The sequence below is a fragment of the Populus euphratica genome, unplaced genomic scaffold (genome assembly GCF_000495115.2).
Source record: "Populus euphratica unplaced genomic scaffold, PopEup_1.0 scaffold19.1, whole genome shotgun sequence".
NCBI classification, from domain to species: Eukaryota; Viridiplantae; Streptophyta; class Magnoliopsida; order Malpighiales; family Salicaceae; genus Populus; species Populus euphratica.
Window position 1 is genome coordinate 679,088 of NW_011499853.1, and position 20,903 is coordinate 699,990.

Here is a 20,903-nt window from a genome sequence, read left to right on the forward strand (position 1 = left end):
GGCAAAAGACTTCTTTTTGGATGGTTCCAGATCAGTGAAAAGTACCACTGGTATATCTCAAAATGTGGGTCACGTACCTGTTTTTAAGCATTCAAACGGGGAGGGACGGAGCTATATAGTTGCACATGAATCATATTTCTAAGAAAGAAAAGAATTCTGTACATCTCCTATATTGAGACCCATCTTAGACTTAGTTCTATTTTCTTTCCCACATTTCTCTTTCTTTCTTCTAACAAATCTCACTCATCGAAAACTCATTAGCTATTAGGAAGACCAAGAAGTCTCCCACAGTCAAGAATACAAGTTTAGATCTTGTCTTCACTAACCAAACTTCGAGTTTTCATAGATCTTCAACAACTAATCCTTGGAAACAACAAACTCTCTTATTTGCCACATTTGTTTATCATTTGGTTGCAAAAATTGGAATTTTCTTTCAACTAATTACACCAAATCACTAAGGTTGACTTTTGTGGACCAAGAACTAGAGAACCCAAGATTCAAAAACTAAAGTTGCCTACTTTCCTCCAATCTCTTAGCAAACAAAAAACAATATAAGCTCCAGCAGAGCAGAAATGGGTCCAAAGTGTAAACTAAAAAACAGAGATCTATGATCGTACTACAACGATTAATAACACAACCAGCACCCAGTTTGAACAAAGCAAACTCAAATCTAAAAAAGCAATATTCAATGAAACTCATGACAAAGCTACAATACGGATAAATGAAACCCCATGAAAACAAGGATACACATTTTGGAAATAACCCATAAAAATAAAAAGGCCCTCATAAACAAACAATGGGAAAGCAGATCAAGCACTAAATGCAAGTTATAATTTCAAATCTAGTAACATGTCAAGTACATTTATTATATACTATAACAACTACCCCTACTACATTTAAAAAGGAGGCTTTTGCTTACATTGAATATGAGCAGAAGCAGGGAAGAACAGAAGAGAAAATAGTAGAAGAAAAAAGGTAGCCATTGTGGTTGGTTGCAGCTGTGGTGTCGTAGAGACCAGAGAGAAAGGAAGAGACTTTTAAAGAGAGAGAGGAGTAGATGGGATGAGTCAGTGATGCGTCTACCTCTTCCTGGAGTTACTTAGCAACTTATATGGCTTTCTTTTTGGTAATAAATTGCCGACGTGTCACCAACTTTTTTTTTTGGGGGTCTGATGTCTAAAAACTGGCCGCATTCAATCTTGCCTTCATCACAATAGTACCGTGATTTTCAATGCTGATAATTTTTTTACAGGAAATTAAATGATGACGATTTAAGTAATGAGGATAATGAGATAAATTTTTGATATTTATACATTTAATTGATCGAATAAAAGAGTTTTTTTTATGAATCAATGAAAATATAAAGTGCAAGTAATGGATTTAAACTTCTTTTTTTTTTTTGTTATTCTTTTGTATTTGAAGAGTTACCTATTATTATTATTATTATAATAGAAAACTCTAAAAATTATGAAGCAGAGAAAACTTTGTGCTGATTTACACATTTTCACATACATTTTTTTCTATTTTAGTTATTAAATTTTTATTTTTGATTATTTGACCCTAAATTAAACATCAATTGCTTATGATTTCTTGGACAGAGATAACATGGAAAAAGATAAAAAAAAAACACACTCAAAACAGATGATGCATACAAAATACACTTTGATCCTTCATTTTTATAAATAATATAATTTAGATCTTTTTGAATGTCTAAGATTTAGTAACATCAATTGCTTATGATTTCTTGGACAAAGATAACATGGAAAAAGATCAAAAAAAAAAAAAACACTCAAAATAGGTGATGCATACAAAATACACTTTGATCCATCATCTTTATAAATAATATAATTTAGATCTTTTTGAATGTCTAAGATTTAGTTTTGGTTTAAGACATTATTTTTTTTATATTTTAGTCTTTGGTTAAAAAAAGAAAAAGAAAAAGACTTGTTAGATTTCAATATTAGAAAGAGAAAATCATCATTGCCAATATTTTCAGTCATGAAAATTATTGGTACTAACAAATTACATTTAACGGGGGATTCCACTTAAATGTTTTAAAACTTTAAAATTGTCTAAAAAACTAGGTCTAAACTCTAAAAAGTCTTTGGTTTTTTGTTGATTTCAGGTTTTTGTATGGTTTTTTATGATCATTTACAAGTTTATCAAGATATCTAGGATTTTTTTAGGTATTCCAAGTAAAAAAAATAACTTTTTAAGTTAAAAAATCAAAAGCCTTGAGTTTTCAGGCAATGTAATGGTTGGAATTTAGATGATTATTAACAATACATAATTTGTTTTATTTATTTTTTAAAATTTTTTTGAGGTTAACGACTTATCAATTTTAAAATAAATAAAGGTTCGTGCATGTGGACATGCCCCTGCTGGTCGTAATGGTTGGAATTTAGATGATTATTAATGATACATAATTTGTTTTATTTATTTTTTCAAAAACTTTTGAGGTTAACAACTTATCAATTTTAAAATAAATAAAGGCTCATTCATGTGGACATGCTCCTGCTGGCCCGCACGTTGACCCTTTTATAATGGGTCAAGTGGTTGGCTTGACTTACTAGGTGGGGTAATGCCTGGTATTTTTCTTTTTTTCTTTTTTTCTTCTTCTTTAGTTTTGCTTTATAATGATGCTTCTTATATGTATTTTTTAATTTATATTTTAATTAATATCTCATCTCCATGATTTTTTTGGCTTATTTAATCTTCTTTAAATAGTAATTATTTTTTCATATATTTAATCTTGAAGAGGTTATTATGACTCAATTATATTTTTTCTTACATTTTATATAGATTAACTTTATTTTTTAAAATAAAATATTTATTTTTGATATTTCTAATACATGTAGCCTTGCATGATATTTTTTTTACTTTTATTTTATTTATTTAATTTTATGTGTGTATTTGTTTCTATTATCAATTAATTTAATAAAAAACTTATTTTAATAAAAAAATCATTAAACTCACTTGGTAAGTGTCTTATGTTGTGAGATTAAACATTTTTCTTAACTTTTTCATTTTTTTTGTTATCATCAATAACTTTTATTTATTTATTTACACAAATAGTTTTTTATTTATTTAATTATATACATAGATACATTTTTTTATTTATATTTAGGATTTTCTTTTGTAAAAACAAGCATAAAAAAAGTCTATATGCTCAGTTTTTTATTAGCAAAAAAATATTTGACCCACCACACAGCATGAGCTAGATAACTATTTATTGTGGTGTTTTCATTGTGTATAAAATCATTATTCACTCTCTCGCAAATAACTATGGATTGAATGGGTGATTTTTTTTAAAAAATCATCAATTTGATTATCAAACTTTATACTTGTATAATTGAGTCATTTTGAGTCAAAATTAGCATCCAATTGCATTTTGTTTTGGGAGGGAGAGTTAAATTCAAAGATAGGGACTGAAATGAAGAATATGAGTAATATATGTGGTATTTTCAAATTTATTTATGAAGTACATTTTAGTTCCTAACTTTTTTGCGATACGGCGACCATTTTGTTTAATTAAAAAAAAAACACATCTAGGTGCAAATATTTTTTTTTTCTATTTTCAAATCTTTTTTTACGGGAAGAGAGAGAAGCTCTCAAATACCAGCAAAGAATTTTTTTTTTTTTGTTGGTGATGATTCTAATTACCAAACAAGTTAAAATTAATATCAACAGATTTTATGAGGCCAAAGGAGTCTTATAGTAGTTGTTTTAAACCTTAATATCATCTAAAAATCTAAATCTAGGTAAAGGATACAATATTTTTTTCCAGTTTAATATAGTGGTTTAAACTATTTTTGGAGTTTAATGGGTTGATATGTTGATTTCTTGGTATTTTAAGGGTGTTTGTATGGTGTTTTGTAGTTAAAAAATGATTTCTTTAGGTATAAAACTCGCAAATCTAATTTTTCGACCACTATAATGGTATTTGAAATTTAGGCCGGTGAATAACACATCATTTGTCTATTTTTTCTTTAAAAAAATATAGATAGACATAATGTTTTTTTTTTTAAAAAAAATAGCAAGCCCAAATACGTGGACCTGAGCTTATTTTTAATATTTTTTTTATATTTTTCTTTTTAATTAATACTTTTTTATGCCTTTTAAAAGTTTTTTTAAGTTTTTTAAATTAATACCCCTCCATGTCATTTTGAGTGTGCTTATTTAACTTTTTTTAAAATAACTTTTTATTGATTTATTTATTTAAATATATAAATAATATTTTTGATTTGTAATTATAATTTTTTCTTTATGCCAAATCACATGTTGTAAATAGTCACCCATTTTTTTATTTATTTTTTGAAAAAAAAAAATTCCATCCACAGCGTAGCTAGTGAAGGATTATTGCATGGGTTAAGAAACAGACGATGGCTACCTCATTTGAGCTGTTTCGTTATATTTGAATAACGTTTGGGTTGAGGTTACTTTGCCTTTCATTGAAATTCTTCTGACCTAATTTAAGAGTTACTATTTGATTAATATTCCTGGTTTTAGCTCAATCAATACTAATGGTTAATGGTCTATTATATTCTAAGTGAGTATGCTTTATAGGTTTTTTTTAAAATATTTTAATTATGATTTAAAAAATTATTATGTAATGGATTTTTATATATAAAATAAATAAAAAGCATGTTTTCACAAATAAAAAAAATATTTTAGTTTCTATAAAATTAAGGTTTACAAAGCAATTTTGGGTGGAATTTAATGCAAAAGATAGAAATTATTTTACTAAACTATATAATGCAAAAGATAGAAATTATTTTACTAACTAAACTATTTTTTCTCTATAAATAAATAAAAAAATCAAAACCTACAACCCAGAGAAATTCCCATTACTGGTTTAAGAATAGAATATTAGTTATTGGAAATTTCACTAATTAAGATAAAATTGAATAATATAAATATGGAATATTACACCTATAAAAAGAAAAGAAAACAACAACATGTTGTATTATATTTGTTAATCTTCAGATATAATATTTGCTTATTATTAAAAATTGTTCGATTGAAATCAACATTTAGGATTTTATACAATAGTTATTTTAAGAGGTATTTGTTAGTGTGATAATATTTACTTGTTAAAATATTTTTTTTCAAAAATATATTAAAGTAATATATTTTTTAATTTTTATTTTTTTTTTATATTAAGACATCAAAATGATTTAAAAAAAATAAAAAATAAATTTGAATTAAAAAATAAATAAAATTGATTTCTTAAAAAATATTTTTAAAACATAAAAATAAATAAATAGTATTTTTATCATCCTCTAACTAACATCAATAAATATTAGAGGCATTGATTCTTAAATTAGCAACAGGGGAGCATCACACAAGTTGATTCTTTCAGTAACTAAGACAGACCCTCGAGTAACATATGAAGACATAAAAGGACAGCGAGACAGGCAAATGGATAAGCCCCGTTTCCTTTTATCTTCTTCCCCTAACACCTCACCGACTGGATCCACCCAATACAGTACTGTTGGCATGGCCACACTTAACACCACCTCCTCCTCCTTCCATTCCTCAGCTCTCCCTTATCATTTTTCTCTTTCTTCTTCGAAACCAAACATTAAGTCGGGTAGTCGAGGAGTAATCAGATGCTGCGCATTGATGTCCTCCTCCACCACCTCAAAATGGCAGGGTCAGAGCAGGCGTTCATTGCTTTCCAACTCTCTACTTCTCTCTCACTTCCTTTCTGCCCCTAATGGTATGCAATATATCATAATAAACTTACTCTTTTTACATTCTTTGCCTGGAAAGTTCAATATGGTAGTAAGAGATTATAGCACTTCCTTTTGCTTCTTCTTCCTTTTTTTTTCTTCTTTTTTTTCCTTTTTTTCTTTTTGTTTTTGCCCCCTTATTCAACAAACAAACATGCCTTCTTAAAAAGACTGAACTGCACGTGATTCGAAGGGCTTGTGCTTTTCTTCCATTTGAAGTAATGCCATGTGCTTGTAGCCTAGCCAGGGGTTGCTTCAAACTGAAGTCTGATTAACTACTACCCTGTTCTGTTCTCAACCTCCTGCTTTTTGAAAAAGGAAAAAAAGTAAAGAAATTGAAAATTTTGTGTTTCTAGTTGTTCATTGATTTGGGATAATTTTATTGAATTGGAGATGTTGTTTGATGTGGGCTCACTCTATTTTTTGTTTTGCAGATGCTATTGCTGGCAGTTTTTTCGATAAGTATGTGAAACGGTATGGTATGATTGATTAATGAGTATGGATATTGTTAATGGATAAAACCAAAACAAATAAATTCGAAATGGTCATTGGATTGTAGTGAAAGGAAATGCCTGAGGCCTAAAGATTTCAAATTCAGTTTCAATACTTTACAGAATTAAGTGGACACAAGCTTGATTAAATATTGACAAATTGTCAATGCCTTGCCTGCTAGTGGAATGATACTCCAAATTTTTCCAGCACTATACTAAAATAAACTATGATGACTGCGATTGAGCCTTGTATGATATTTGTTTCGTTCAACGAGTGCCTCTACAATTATCAGAACTAATTCCTTTCCTAAAATTCTTAACAGGAAAAAGCTTGATCCACTAGAGGCTTATGTGCCTGCTGTTATATTGACTGAGTTGCAGATTAAGGATTTAGGTAATTCCTTGTCTTGTCACATTATTTCCTTCCCGTGGGAACTAGAGAAATTAAGAGATGATGCCAAAATTACACTTGCAATATTAATGTTCTCGGAAGATGCATAAAAGTTGTTATTCGATTTTGTATCTCTTACCATTTCTTTTTCTATTGCACACTCACACTAAGGATGTTCCTACATCCTCGTACTAAGCAAGAAACCTGAACTCAATTAGGCATTAAAGAATATGTTGATAGTGTACCATGATGCTTTAATTTGTTCTTTGACTACTGTAGAGAAAATTCTGGATGTTGATCAGCCCCAATTCGGCAACTATCGATCTTTATTACGTTCTGGCCCAGCAGCATCTCTTCGTGTAAATATTCGAGCAGTAAGTCAACTTCTCTATCTTTATTCATTTTGAATCTAATTGCTTGTGAAACATTTTTTATTCCGGGAGAATTTTCATAATTCCTTAAATGGTGTTTTATCTATTTGATTTTGGATACAGCTTAAATGACTGGAAATATGTAAGTACCACCAAGTTGGCTTCAGAAGAAACAGTATGGTTATAAAGAGAGAAGATATTACTTTCTGATTATTCTCTCAACTATCATTAAGGCTTCTAGAGCAGTACTGGGAAAATGGAGTATAATCTCTCTGTGTATGGTCCTTAAATTGGAGTTTTAATTGACAGTAAACTCAGCAGTCATCAACCTCTAAAATCTTGAATTTGATATTCGATCATTAAATCAACTGGACATTGGACAATTGTTCACTAGTCCAAGTGAAATCCCTGAAGCTTAGAGGTTATCTAATTGGAGCTTTGCAACACCAAAAGGTCATTTATGTTGGGATAGGATATTCATGAGCTTTACTTTTGTAACTTCTAGGAGACGAGATTTGATCGCCCAATAACTCAAAAGAGGACATGCCTCACCTTCACCATCAAGCTATGTGCTTTCAAGTTTGTTCATTAATATGCCGATAAGTGATTTACATAGAGGGTAAAAAAGCACCATACATTTGAGTTTCTTTCTTAAATTCTTTTGGAGCCAAGATATCATTGGCTAGGTCCCCATGATGCACCCCTATTAAATTTGTTTTACACAGGTGGTCAGATAATATTTGCATCATTAACTTGAAGCTTAGAGGTTATCTAATTCAATTAGATGGTTCAGGCAGTATTGCCATTGGAGTATCATGTTACTGTTCAGTGAATTTTTTTCCTAGTATCGTTAAATGCTCCAGCCATCACAAGCAGAGATGGTGGGCCTGTCTCCTAGATGGCGTGAGGATGTCGGTAGTTTGAAACTTTAGATATGTCAAAAAGAATATGGAGCATTTAGAGCCCAATTAAGCTCTGCAAGATTTATTTGGTTGTGTGATGGCATTTAGAGCCATCCATTTGAATGTCGCAGGTTTGGATCAAAACTCTTGCCTTGACATAGTGGTTATTAGACTGTAAGCCATGCTTGTTCATCACTACTTGCTGTCAAACAATCAGTCTTGCATCGATATGGCTGGTGTCATCTGAAAGCCTCTGTTTAAAAAAGATGTCCATAAAACCAATTTCTTATTTGGATTTCCTTTATGGCAGTTTTCCTGTACATGAGTTCCTGAGGTTTGGAAATTTTCTTCGGAACTTCAGGTAGCACAATATGCTTCAGATGCTGGAAATGGTAGCGCTGCTTTCAACAATGTTGATCAATGTCTCAGGTATCTGCCAAAATCTCTCTGCTGCTCATGCAAATGGAAAATAGTTATAGGTGTCTCCCACATTGTTTTGAGTGGATTTCTAAGTGTTCCCTGCACTCTGGCCTTCCTAATCGTGGATCACAGTAGAATTACTGTGCTTATGTAGGACTGGTGGGATATAAAACACAGTAGAATTACTGAAAATCGTTTCGGCTTTTCATTGAAAAATGCTTCTCTTGGATAAATTTATCGAAATGGCAAGCAGGTCAATTGAAGAGTACCAAAACTATACAGAAAAAAGGTTAGTGTAGATAATGAACATCCAAACAAATTCTGACAGAAATAACTTGTCTGCTTTTATAGTGCTTTGGAAGAACTCGATTCCTTGCTTCTGCATGCATCAAGAAATGAGCCAGATGCTTCAGTTAAATCGATGAAGGCAAAAATAGGAACTGCCCTTGCTGCAATGGAAAGGTAATCATGGCAGTGGGTTTTTGAAACACCCCAAGAAAAGCAACTCTGTGCATTAGTAACAAATTCTTGTTTTCTGATATCACTCATTTATTTCTCCCAGTCAGTATCTATATTTCAAGGAAACTTACTTTCCTCCCATGCTTTCTTCACAGCCTTCTCCAGACTGTCCCATCTGATGTGTTAGACAAAGGGAAGGCTGTTGCGGATGCTTACCGGACCCCTGATGAAGACTCTGAAGCTGAAATCTTAGACCCAGAATTGACGCGGTTGGAATCAATCTTATGACATATTATGATCTTTCTTCTATCCTTTCCTCTTTGTTTGCCCTCAGGTACTCAAGACGAAAGAGCAATGAGATCCAAAACTAAGAAATTTTGTGCCCATCATCAGTCTGCTGTCTTCAAATAATCGTAACAACGCTTATTATCATTACGTACCTACAGAGTTCCGATTTTATAGTTTCTACAGCCTCGTGTAGCTATTATGAACAGTAACTGATGAGAAAATAAAAGTTGCAACTAGATTTTACGGAACAAAAGTTCAGGGTAGTGATTAGCATGTAAATTTCTTCATTTTTATATGCTTTTTTGATGAAGACATTGTAAATTTGCAACTAAAATGTTACTCCCAACAGTTCAGAAAAATAAAACAAAAAAGTTCGTAACTGCAAGCTCAATCCTAGCTGTGGTCACACAAACGGTTGCTGCAAGCAAGGACTCGGAAAGGCGACGCAGTTATTTTTGTTTTGGTTAAATTTTTATTTATAAAAATAATTAAATTAAAATAAAAAAATTAAAACTTAACCAAAATTATTTCCAACTAACTAATTTCAGTTTAGTTATTTAAAAAATAAAAATAAAAAAAACCTATATTATTTTTGGGCTGTTTTTAGGCTTTCTGGTGGGCTTGTAATTAATATTAATACCATCTAATTTTGTTACAAATTCTAAAATATATTTAATTTTTTTAACACTCAATATTTATTTATATTGCATTATTAGTACTGATATTGTGTTCAATGTGCTGCAAGTCTTTCTATATTTTTTTTAGTAAGATTTCTACATTAAAGTTAAAATTTAAATTACAAAATGTTTCAAAAGGGCTTAATAAAACAACAAATAACAAATAACCTTATTATAAAACACTTCATGTAAAAAATATAAATCTTCATTGTGCACATCATCCCAATTGAAAAACACATTAAAATTATTATATTTTGATTCCTTAATACTGTTGACATCAAAACTTGAAATTCAAGATCTAAAATTATAATATGATAAATTAAATTAGAAGATATAAAAATAAAAAAGTAGCATTTTATTATCTAATTGACTTTTAAACTAATTATTATCTGTTGTTAGGTGTAACTTTCCATCAAATTTTATAAAATAAAAAATTAGATATGTTAAATAATTGAAAATACATTAATTAATAAATGATAAAATAAAAGGTGCAAATTTATAAAAAAATTACAACAATATTCATGCTACAAAATAATTTATAACAATTATTCAAGTTCTACAAAATATTCAAACCAGCATGTCAAAAATAAATAAATAAATATTGCTTATTTTGTCGTTCTGCAGAATCTCCTGCTTCTGTTTGCAGTTGTACATATCAAAATTATTTCAAGGCCATGGATTGCTTCACCACAAAATCCTAATAGCATATCATATGGGGATGACTTGTCATGAAATCCAGATCAAACTGAGGCGTAATTTTGTTTATATATATATATATATATAAAAGGCTGGTTGGAGGTTTAATTATAGCACATATATGTATATATCAACATTTTCAGGAGCTCCGGAGAATCCATAAACATTAACTGAGAACACAAAAACAATCAACAAAAAAATCTCCAGGCAAGGATTTTTTATAAAAAAAATAAAATTCAAACACCAAAACAATCTAATAGTAGCACTCATTAATATATATATATATATTGAACATTAACATTTATTACACAATTATTTCTTGACAAATTAATCTACCATGATATCAATTTGCTAGATCTGGAGGTGAAAGCATATGAAATATAGAGAGTAAAAACAAAGCGTATGTTAAAAAGTCAGAGATTGATAGTTTCCCCTGAAGTCCATCGATTACAATACCACAAAATATATGTTAAAAAATTAAAAATAGAGATTGATAGAAAAAAAAATCATACCTAGTGTGGTAAAATTTAATGTCTAGTGTGAGAGAGAAAATCCAAGAAGTGATTGATTTGCTAGATTTAGAGGTTGGTTGTGATGTGTACCATGCCCGTGTGGAAAAGAAAGGTATCCCTAGTTTGTTATAAAAATATGTTATAAAAATAAAAATAGAGATAAAAAAAATATAATACTTGATATAATAAGATGTAATATTTAGTAGGAGAAAAGAAGTGGAGGAGATGGCTAGTTTGCTAGATCTAGAGATTAAGAGTGGTGTGTATCATGCTTGTAGAGAGAGGTATTCCTAGTTTATTAAATTTAAAGATAGAGATCGAAGCTTGTTGAAGTTCTGTTAGATGACTAGAAATCCAGAATAAGCTATGAAGTTTTGTGAAGTGATGAAGAATTTATTGATATTTAAAAGTTCAGATAATTAGGGAATGACTACTTGATGCAGAAGAAGAGGAAATGCTAAAATTTAAAAAATTTAAAAAACTTTTATAGTATTTTTTTTTTATTTTTAACTACATCTGTTCAATTCAATCTAGTTTTTTTAAACTTTTCAAACCAAAACCAAACCATTTAATTTTTTAAAAATTATAATTTGTTTAATTAATTTTTTTCACAGTTTAGTTTTTTCAATTATTTTTTTTGGTTTTTCAATTTAATTGTTTTTTTTTTTCTCAACCCTAGGTGAGACCGCAAACTCCTTTAAAAACAATTTACTCGCCAAATCGAGTAACACTGAAAAACAAATAAAATTTATTGTATTGTTACAGTAGGGAAGCTAATTCATAACCTGGTATACTTGGAACACGCATCAACAAGACAGAAGAACATTTACAGCACAGGTGTGAATTGTGGATATTACACAACAAGCAGGATGCTACTTCAGTAAAAGTGAATCACCACTGGAGAGAAAATACAAAGACGTAAATTACGAGGGTGACAAGCTACTAAAGATGCGTTTTAAACTCGGGCATGCTGCACGTAATCGGCCCATGCTTATTGAGCATATCTGGGGGTGTCAGAACACAAATAAATTCAATTAGCAAGCGAGCAATACAAGTCCAAAGGAAATAGAACAAAATCAAAGACTGTCTTTCTGCCTAGTAAGATATTTGAGCTCTCCATTTTTTCAAAAAGAAAAAAATATAATAAAGTGCTGATCTCACCTTCGGACAAAAACGTACATCAAGAGTCTCCAGCATGCCACATTGAGATATGGCAGCTTCAACAGCTTCTTCATCAATGTTACAAGACTGCGACGACAATTAAAACAGAAGCAAAAAAATAATAATGCATTAGATGGGGGCAATTTGAGATGCGTTGTCCCAAAGGCTAAAATGATAATTGCCCAAAGGATACGGCTAGCAAACTCTCTCCTGTAGGAGAAGAGAAAGGCAAATAATTGAAATCCGAGGAAAATTACACATCAAACCAGAAAACAAGCGAACGTCATGATTGGTATTGAGGAGGCTGCCCAGTTTTCTCATACATTTATTTCCTAAGGAGGTATTCCCCCTACTAAGCACAGTATATGCATCTATGGTGCAAGTAGCACTGATACAGTATCATGTATTCAAGCTAACAACTCTGGTACCAGATTGAGTACTTCCCCAAACCCAGGTAAAAGCATGCAGATGAATTAAATGGCAAATTACATAGCCACAACATTTGTGCAAGGTCCTTCATTATCCGACTTCAAGACAAGCTATTTTTTTCCCTTTTCCCCTTGAATATAATAGGGGCAAGCCCAGACAGCGACCAAATCCAGGAACTCATTGAAAGTCAGAAAAGCACATACCTGTAGAAAAAGACTGGTCAGCCTTGGACACTCAAGCTTCAATATTTCCAAGGAGCAACAATTGCTGAATAACATACAAACACACAGATATTAGATAAAGAAAAGTATAAAAAACTAAAATGAAAAAATCTTAAACAACATCAACAAACAGAAGCACACCTCAAATTAAGAAAGCACAAATTAAAGCAAACAACATCGACTTCCTTCAAATTGGCAGATAAAGAAAGGTTCAGTGAAGACAGATGCAAACAAAGGGCCACTGGTGGAATGACAACTTTCCTAATATTCGGACAACCAACACAGTTGAGGTTCTGCAATAAGCGATTTGGCTGCTCAGGCGGCACAAGAATATTCTCATGAGAGAACAAGGCAGATGAACTAAATTTGCCTGCCAACTCAGAAAGCTGACCCCCACTGCATCCCCAATTCAGGTCATGCATATTTACACAGCCATTCAAGCTCAAATGAGTAAGGTGTCTACAACAACCAAGAAGCTCTTCTATTGCAGATTGACAGAGGGTCCCATAAGACAAGTCCAACTCCTGAAGTGCTGGAAGAGCACCATCCTTGTAAAGAGGCTCCAATGATGTGTCAGTAAGATATTTGCAGGCTTGTAATTTTAGTACCTTAGAAGATGAAGAGGTAAAAGAAAATAAGTTATTAAGCCCAACAATTTCATAAACTGTAAGATGGAAAAAAGCAAATCAGATGTTTAGGTCAGCCAGGGATACATGTTCAGCTTAAAAATGAAATATTTAAGTTCATAAATCAAGTTGAAGATGACAAAACCTTAAACTATCTTCAGATGGTTTTCTTTTGAATAATTAGACAGTATGAAATTAAATGGCAAGCAATTCCACATGTTTTAGTAAAAAGCTTTAGCACGTTCACATTGAGCTCTTTTGAATGTTCAAAAAAGCAAGTGGGTTGTAGAATAGTAAAATAGACCTTGCCAATCCAATAGATGTACAATGATTTTTTATTTTTTATTATAGGGATCCAATTTTATTAGAATTCAATTGACAACGGTGAGACTCAAACCTAAGACCTCCACCCTCACACCTGTGTGTACAACTAGCTACAGGCTCATTCGTTATAGACATACAAATTTTACAGAAGTAATTGAAGTGCACTGCATGTATGTGGTAGAAGTATGCAAGCTGACATTATGAAGTACCTTCAGTTGCAAACAAGAGTCAAACACTGGCTGCAGATTCATCAGAAAAGTGTATGACAAATCAAGAACAGACAAATGTGGAAGCCGCTGCAAAGATAGTAGCCCTTCAGAACCAACAGAAGGGCAAGACATTAAAATCAATGACCCAATCAGCGGGCAGGATGCAGTGGTTGCAGACAGGCAGTCATCCTTGAGTTGGCTGCATGTAAATAACACATATCAGTCATAGGACATGAGAAGGGACAGCCAAAAAAACTACCAGAAAGTAACATGACCTGCAAAATGAAGCATCGAGAGATGTCAAGAGGGGACAATTAATAGATGCTTCAGATAATACACCACATCCTTTTAACTCAAGGGACACCATGCATGGTGCTTCAATGCTAAGGATTTTCAATTTGGGACATATTCCCAAATTGAGTGATCGGAGAGCAACCTGAAAAGAGGCAGAACGTTTCAGTTTACCATCAATTTTGTTTGCTATAATACACCTTGCGTATCATGTTACCAGAACAAGACTGGCATCAATAATTCCGACTTACTGGGCAGAATGATGCTTCCTCAAGATGATCACAGCCATCCAAACAAACAAGCTCTAGAGAAGGGCATGCCAGATCAAGAGCAGTAATAGCACGACAACCAACTAGGGAAAGACTGACTAAAGAAGTGCTGTGGAATCGCACAGTTGTCAAGGCCTGAAAAGTAAAAATCATTTCACTCAGTTGAATGGGAAAAAAACCAATTACAGGAACTGCAGAAATTAGGGCATAACTTCACTCAACTGGGCACATAAACATTCAACGAACATTCAACAGAGAATATTATTCATAATAATAAAAAAAGTTTTAAAAGGGCGAACCTATTGCACACTACAGAACCAATAATTCACAATGAATCTGAATTTTTAATCAGAATTTAGCAGGCAGGCCCTTTCTCCCTGCCCAGTCTTCAAAAGTCGACTTATTAATGTTTACTTGCTCTGCACATAATTAGAAGTCATTCCAAATTTTGACAACCCAATATCCCTATGAGTGTGATTTAGAACTGCACTCTTCATATCACTGAAGTCCAATTCAAATTCTAAAAGAGTATCATTGGCATCAGTGATGCATTGTTTAGAAGCATATGTCCATTTCTAAATAATTCACCAGTGGAGCTCCATCTTGATAGATCGTCATTAATGTACTGAAAATGACCTGATCCATGCTAGATGGGGCTGGTTCTATGGCTCATTCTCCTCTATTTAATTTGTTCCATTGAAATGATACTTAAAAAAAAATCCATTTTTAGAACATGAGATATCCCATGACCTCTATCATAGCTGAACAATGCAAATCCCAGAAAATCTTTCGGTAAAAATCTCATTATCAAAGGCATGATAAATTGGAATTCTAATACAATAACACCACCAATACCTTTCTTCCTTTATAAGAATTACTGCACCAGAAAAAAACAAAACATGTGAAAGATTATAGCAGCAAAAAGATAACAGCATTAAAACATCAGGATCCCTCATCATGCACATGCAAAGCATGATCAGATTTCACAAAATGCATAAACCAAACAGACAAAAAGAGCCTACTTTACAAACCTCGCAATTATCAAGAACCAAAGATTTTAGCATAGGGCATCCACCACCATCACTAAAAACTTCACAAATAGAATTAGTCAGAGATTCACAATCTGTGAGGTCCACTTCTTGCAAGTATTGACACTGCAATGCTAATGTTGTTAGGTTTTCCTGTTTCTGCAACGCTAATTTCTGCAAGTTAAGAAACAAATAATAAGAGTTGCTACACTGATAAAAGATGAAGGAAAGCATAGTGAATATACAGGAGTAATCTGGTGAAACATACTTGAAGCGAATTGGAAGTGATATTGATTCGATGAAGGGCTGGGCAATTAGACAACATGATAGATGATAGCATGATACTTTGTAAGTTCAGATCAGCAAATCTGTGGTGGAGGGAGGGGGGCAGAAAATAACATTACTCCAACCAAAAAGAACAGGAAAAAAAAAAAAACTCCTGCAATCCAACAAGAATGCTTCTCAAGATTTGAATGGTGGGATAGAGGAATGAAAAAGCATGCTTACTTTCGACAATGTACTAATCTTATGTTTTGCAGGCGAGGAAGATCCAGGGACACAGAAGTCAGAAGACTGCAATTGTCAAGCTCCAAAACCTAAAATAAATTACAATGTCAATGCTCCAAGTTATTTCTAGAGGACACTCGCATCTAGGCAAGACCACCATGCAAAGGAAGAGAATTCATACCTCCAGCATATAACTATATGCAATTGCAGACATTGAAGCTGAAGTGATGCCCTCACAGCTATGAAGCTTGAGAACAGTTAACATTGGCATCCTAACAGACTTCAAAGAGAAAAGAAGAAAGCTTATCTGATGTCAAACAGCAGAATATCACTATTTAACCAAATCAAAGATGGCACTGATTTAGAAGAACTAACCTCAAGTGATATGTTTGGACAATAAGATGCATTAAGAATGTGGAGATTAGCACAAGTGAGGGCTATCTCACGCAGTGTCTCATCACTCACACATGAACAATTCGACATGTCTAGAGACTCTAACTGGGGGCATGAAATTGCTGCTGAACGAATTGCTGCATCTGTAAGCTTGTGGCAAGACCCTATATCAAGGAGATGCAAGAGAGGACAATTCAGCACAGCCTGTGCCATGTTGCTGCGCTTCAAAGACAAAGTCTCAAGTTGTGGACACCTGCAAAAGATGCATCTTAGCACAAAGTTTTAGCAAACTAACAGAATTTTGATTTAAGAGCTTAATAGTGTTTCACCTGACAGATATTCTCATCACGCGGCATTTTGTCAGTTGAAGATGACACAATCTATCATGGTTTATTGGTATCTCCTGGATACCACTACCCAGAGTAGCATCATTGACATTCAAACTCTTCAACATGATACAATCTCCCAAGGCACCAAAAAAAGGATCCCCTAGCTGTCCTTTTCCTACGGTTAAAGTCTCAAGATTTCTGAAATAATTTAAAGATATTAGCATCAGCTGTGTGTTATTACTTGACCATAACAATGATGAACAAAATGAAAGGCATCTACCTTAAAGAAAAGAGTGCTTTCATAACAAGCAAGTGAATAGCAGGAGCACCATAAATATTCACTTCAGTGGCATTTGGGTATCGCCGAGACATGTCCTCAACTACAAATTCACATTAAATACAATCAATTTGATTCCAAAACCACTATTTGACAATGAGAAGGGAAACGGATGTAAAGTGCTCCTTTTATAATACATTACACAATATTGCTTTCATTTGTAGATCATAGCATTTGATTGCTAAATGCATCAATTCACACATAAAAGTAGGCTAACATTGCATGCTCAACAATGCTTTTTAACAAATTCACACTTTAGGAATGCTATGCTTGTATACTCTATTCTTTAAATGCACAATCCATCCCACCTATATAATGTCTGACTATTGAACTGATACATCCATTCTTATTTATCAAAAGATGATTCGAAAATCACTTATTTTAAATGAGTCATCCAAATATATTCTACAAAAATGAAGAAGATACCCATAGTTGCACATCTACTGAGGTGTATACCTATATCATGTAGAAAAGTTCTGGCAATGATGTGTGTGGCCCACCAAATCAAAAAATGCATATCTAGCCTCAAGGAAATAAGGAGCATCACATCCATACATTTAAATAAAAAAACAAAACTTCTGCATCTATGCTATCCTAATTCAACTACTTTTTGTTGCATAACATTTATTCCACACTTTTTCCTAGGCAGTAGCAATAAAATGACCAAAAAAAATATAAGGTGTCTTATGTTTTACATGAAATTTGGGTGGAAATAACAATGCACATTTGCAGGGTTTCCACTTTCCAAAATCCAGTCATTCTTAAGCTAGGTAGAAAAAAACATTGACATTAAAGCCTTCTGGCGATACAATTGAGAAGGGTGGGTGAGGGAGAGAGGATGTGACAAACTCCTTTCGGTTTTTCAAACCCACATCTCTTCACACTCATACAATACTCTGCCCATATGCAGGAGGAACATAAGAGTAAAAGATTTAGCAGAAGGTACCAAGTTGAACTCACATTGTTCTACCGATATGTTTCGGTTCTCAAAATCCAAACACCTCCAGAAGTCTTCATGAGCACTAGCTGCTCGCCACTGCCTACAAACCATCGCAGCCCGACATAGATTAATGTGGTCCAAGAACGAGAAAACCTGGGTAGAAAAAGGAAAGTATAAAATTAGACCCTGAGATGGAAGCAAGGTGTGACGCATTTCTTAAAACAATCTGAACAATGCACTTTACCATATGCAACAAGTCATCCGTAAGATCCATCCTAACTTCTAAGTCTTCTGACTTGGAAGTGCTGCTATCATCACCATCATCTCTTTCACCATAAGAATCAAAGGGATTATCATCGCTGTTGTTATTCCACATGAAGTTATGATAAAAAATCTCATTATTGGATGGAATTGAAGAGCTCTGGCTTAAACCAAGGTGTCTATCTGCTGATGAAGTAGAATTCCCAGCATCTGAAGACATTACCGCAGCATAGTGGCAGTCACTGCAGAGAAACAATTATCCATCATGCAGGAGCAGCAACCATTAAAACCATGAAGCACGCATACACTCTGAAAGAACTCATTTAACATGCACATCACCAGATCCTAATCAGGTATTACATACAACACTGGTGAAGAACATTCCATCAAAATATGAAGGTAATCGTAGCAAGTTTGAAATGTGATGTCCAAATGAGACTACATGCGTGGAAGCTAAAGACCAACGAAAGAAATGCACTTGCTTACAAGTTAACCAGCAATGCTACTTACACTTCAACAGTCAAAGGAGAAAAATTAACCTATAAATCCAAAAGGTCTGGAAAGAACATAGTGTGGTTTCGCTTGAATTCTCTAACAAAACGACAAAATGTGGAACAACATAGTGTGGTTTCGCTTGAATTCTCTAACAAAATGACAAATTGTGGAACAACATTAATTTCAAAACATGACCAAGAAGCATAGACATCGCAGCAAGCAGAAAAACATTGAATTATCATCCAAAAAACACTGAAAATTCAAAACTTTAATAGAGAAAAAGATGCCATTTCAGAATGGAAGATAAAAATAAAATTCAACCCCGATTAAACACAAAACAAGTTCAAAACTCACTTAGAATAGGAGTAAACTTTAGCCCTTTTATTATGTGAATCACGATCGCACCCCCCATTACCCCTCCCGGCGGCCTCTGCCACTGCAGAACTACTACCACTATTTTCTCCCCGTCCCAGCCACGAGGTACAAAACGCAGACCTCCTCAAAGCAAGAGGAGGAGCCAAAAATTGACCCTCCTCCTCGAAACCCGGCCCCACCTCTCCCCAATCAGTCGTACCGCTGCTGCCTCCGCCACCAAAACCACTACGAGCACGTTGCATCGCCCTAATCATTTCCTCAATCCACCTCATCGACTCCCGGCCACAGCGCTCTCGGCGGATATCTCTCGATGCAATCGCCTCAGTATCTTCCTCCTCCTCGTTATTTCCAAGATTGCCCTCGGTCTTGCCTTCATTTTCTGAAATGCCCTCTCTCATGGCTCTGTTATCTTCTTCTTCTTTACCGAAAATGAAGCACGAGAAACACCAAATCTTCATGCAATTCGAGGTAAAGGTAGTACCTTTACTCGCACACACAGCAAAAACCCTAGGTAACGATCTCGTGCATTTCTATAAAAAAATCAGAAACAAAACCCCTAATTTGAAGAAATGAGGTGAAGAATTGCAAAATCCTGGTGTCAAAAGTGTAGAATCTAGCTTAGATTTAGGGTAATTAGAGTATGAAAGAAATAAACCGATCAGTGTTGACACATGGAAGGAGAAATGAAAAGGAGGGATTTAGAGGGAGAAAGCTAGAGGGTTTGTAGAGAGAGAAAATGATTTTGAACGGATCTGATCGGATCCTGTAAGGTCTGCCCTTGTCGAAGGTTGTTTTTCTCTAGAGAGAGAGAGAGAGAGAGAGAGATGGAGGGTGGGAGGCAGGGGGATCGGCGTTTATGGGGGTATAATAATCTCTGTATTCCCCTACTTATATGGAAAGCGTCAATTTTTGTCGTCGAACGATGCCGTTTTGACGAGGTTCAATGTTTAAAATGCTGCCCGTGATTTTGCCTTGATAGTATGGTTAAGGAAAGGCACCTGAGTGATCATATATTATTGAAGTCTGACCCATCGATTGCATCAGGAAGTGGAGTGCTTTTATTTGAATTTTAGCTTCTAAATATTAGCTTTGAGGGTATTTTTATCATTAAAATAAATAAAAAAATTAGCACGGTAGAATTTTATTTTTATTTTTATAAGATAACACAATTCGTTAAAACATGCACCTATCACAGACCCTTCTAGTGTTGAGATTGAATCTAAAGAACATGCGGATCCTAGTAATGTATGTCTAATCAAGGACCGTTGCAATTTTTAAGGTTATGCATGTGATGCACGCTAGATTTTTAAATTTAGAGGCGTCCTAATAAACAGTTGTTTTTACAAATAAATTTCTAACTGTGTTATTTTATTTTTAGCCGCGGTTAAAAAACAAGAGAAACTCCTGGCTCTTGCTGTTTAACAATGATGTTGTTGGTATTTACATGGTTTTTGGAAGAAAAACAGCAGAGCAAATCACGTGTGTTCCATGTTTGTCCTTAATTGTTAGTGTTTTCCTTGACAAGTTTAGTGTTCCCTTTTCGGTGTTTTCCTTGACTGTGCCGGAAACTTGTGGGCTTGAATTTAGAGGTGGCCGCAATAAATTTTTGAGAATAAAAAATATTTTAAAAAACATTTTATGAGCTTGAATTTGGAGGGAGGGGTAATAATTCACCATGAAAAAAAAAGAGGAGGTGGGTGAAAAACATTCTTTCTTATTGGCTGTTCAACAAATGATTTTGTTGGTATTTATAGCACTCTTTATCA

General features: G+C 33.4%; 2 protein-coding genes across 2 annotated transcripts; one reads left to right on the plus strand and one right to left on the minus strand.

The window, feature by feature from the left end:
* Positions 1-5,384: 5,384 nt before the first annotated feature.
* On the plus strand, positions 5,385-9,367 carry LOC105122122 (uncharacterized). The gene is made up of 7 exons (XM_011021046.1): positions 5,385-5,722; positions 6,170-6,209; positions 6,550-6,620; positions 6,897-6,991; positions 8,252-8,319; positions 8,662-8,772; positions 8,925-9,367. Exons 1-7 carry the CDS (start codon positions 5,422-5,424, stop codon positions 9,055-9,057), a joined length of 819 nt encoding a protein of 272 aa, XP_011019348.1. The 5' UTR covers positions 5,385-5,421; the 3' UTR covers positions 9,058-9,367.
* Positions 9,368-11,625: 2,258 nt separating this feature from the next.
* SLOMO (F-box family protein) lies at positions 11,626-20,007 on the minus strand. The gene is made up of 17 exons (XM_011021047.1): positions 19,117-20,007; positions 18,251-18,509; positions 18,027-18,159; positions 17,010-17,109; positions 16,730-16,927; positions 16,383-16,653; positions 16,189-16,287; positions 16,008-16,096; positions 15,769-15,868; positions 15,504-15,674; positions 14,455-14,607; positions 14,188-14,348; positions 13,913-14,111; positions 12,895-13,361; positions 12,736-12,799; positions 12,104-12,190; positions 11,626-11,946 (listed from the first exon to the last, which is right to left on the minus strand). The coding sequence occupies exons 1-17, from the start codon at positions 19,593-19,595 to the stop codon at positions 11,866-11,868; spliced, it is 3,111 nt and encodes a 1,036-aa protein (XP_011019349.1). The 5' UTR covers positions 19,596-20,007; the 3' UTR covers positions 11,626-11,865.
* Positions 20,008-20,903: the final 896 nt, after the last annotated feature.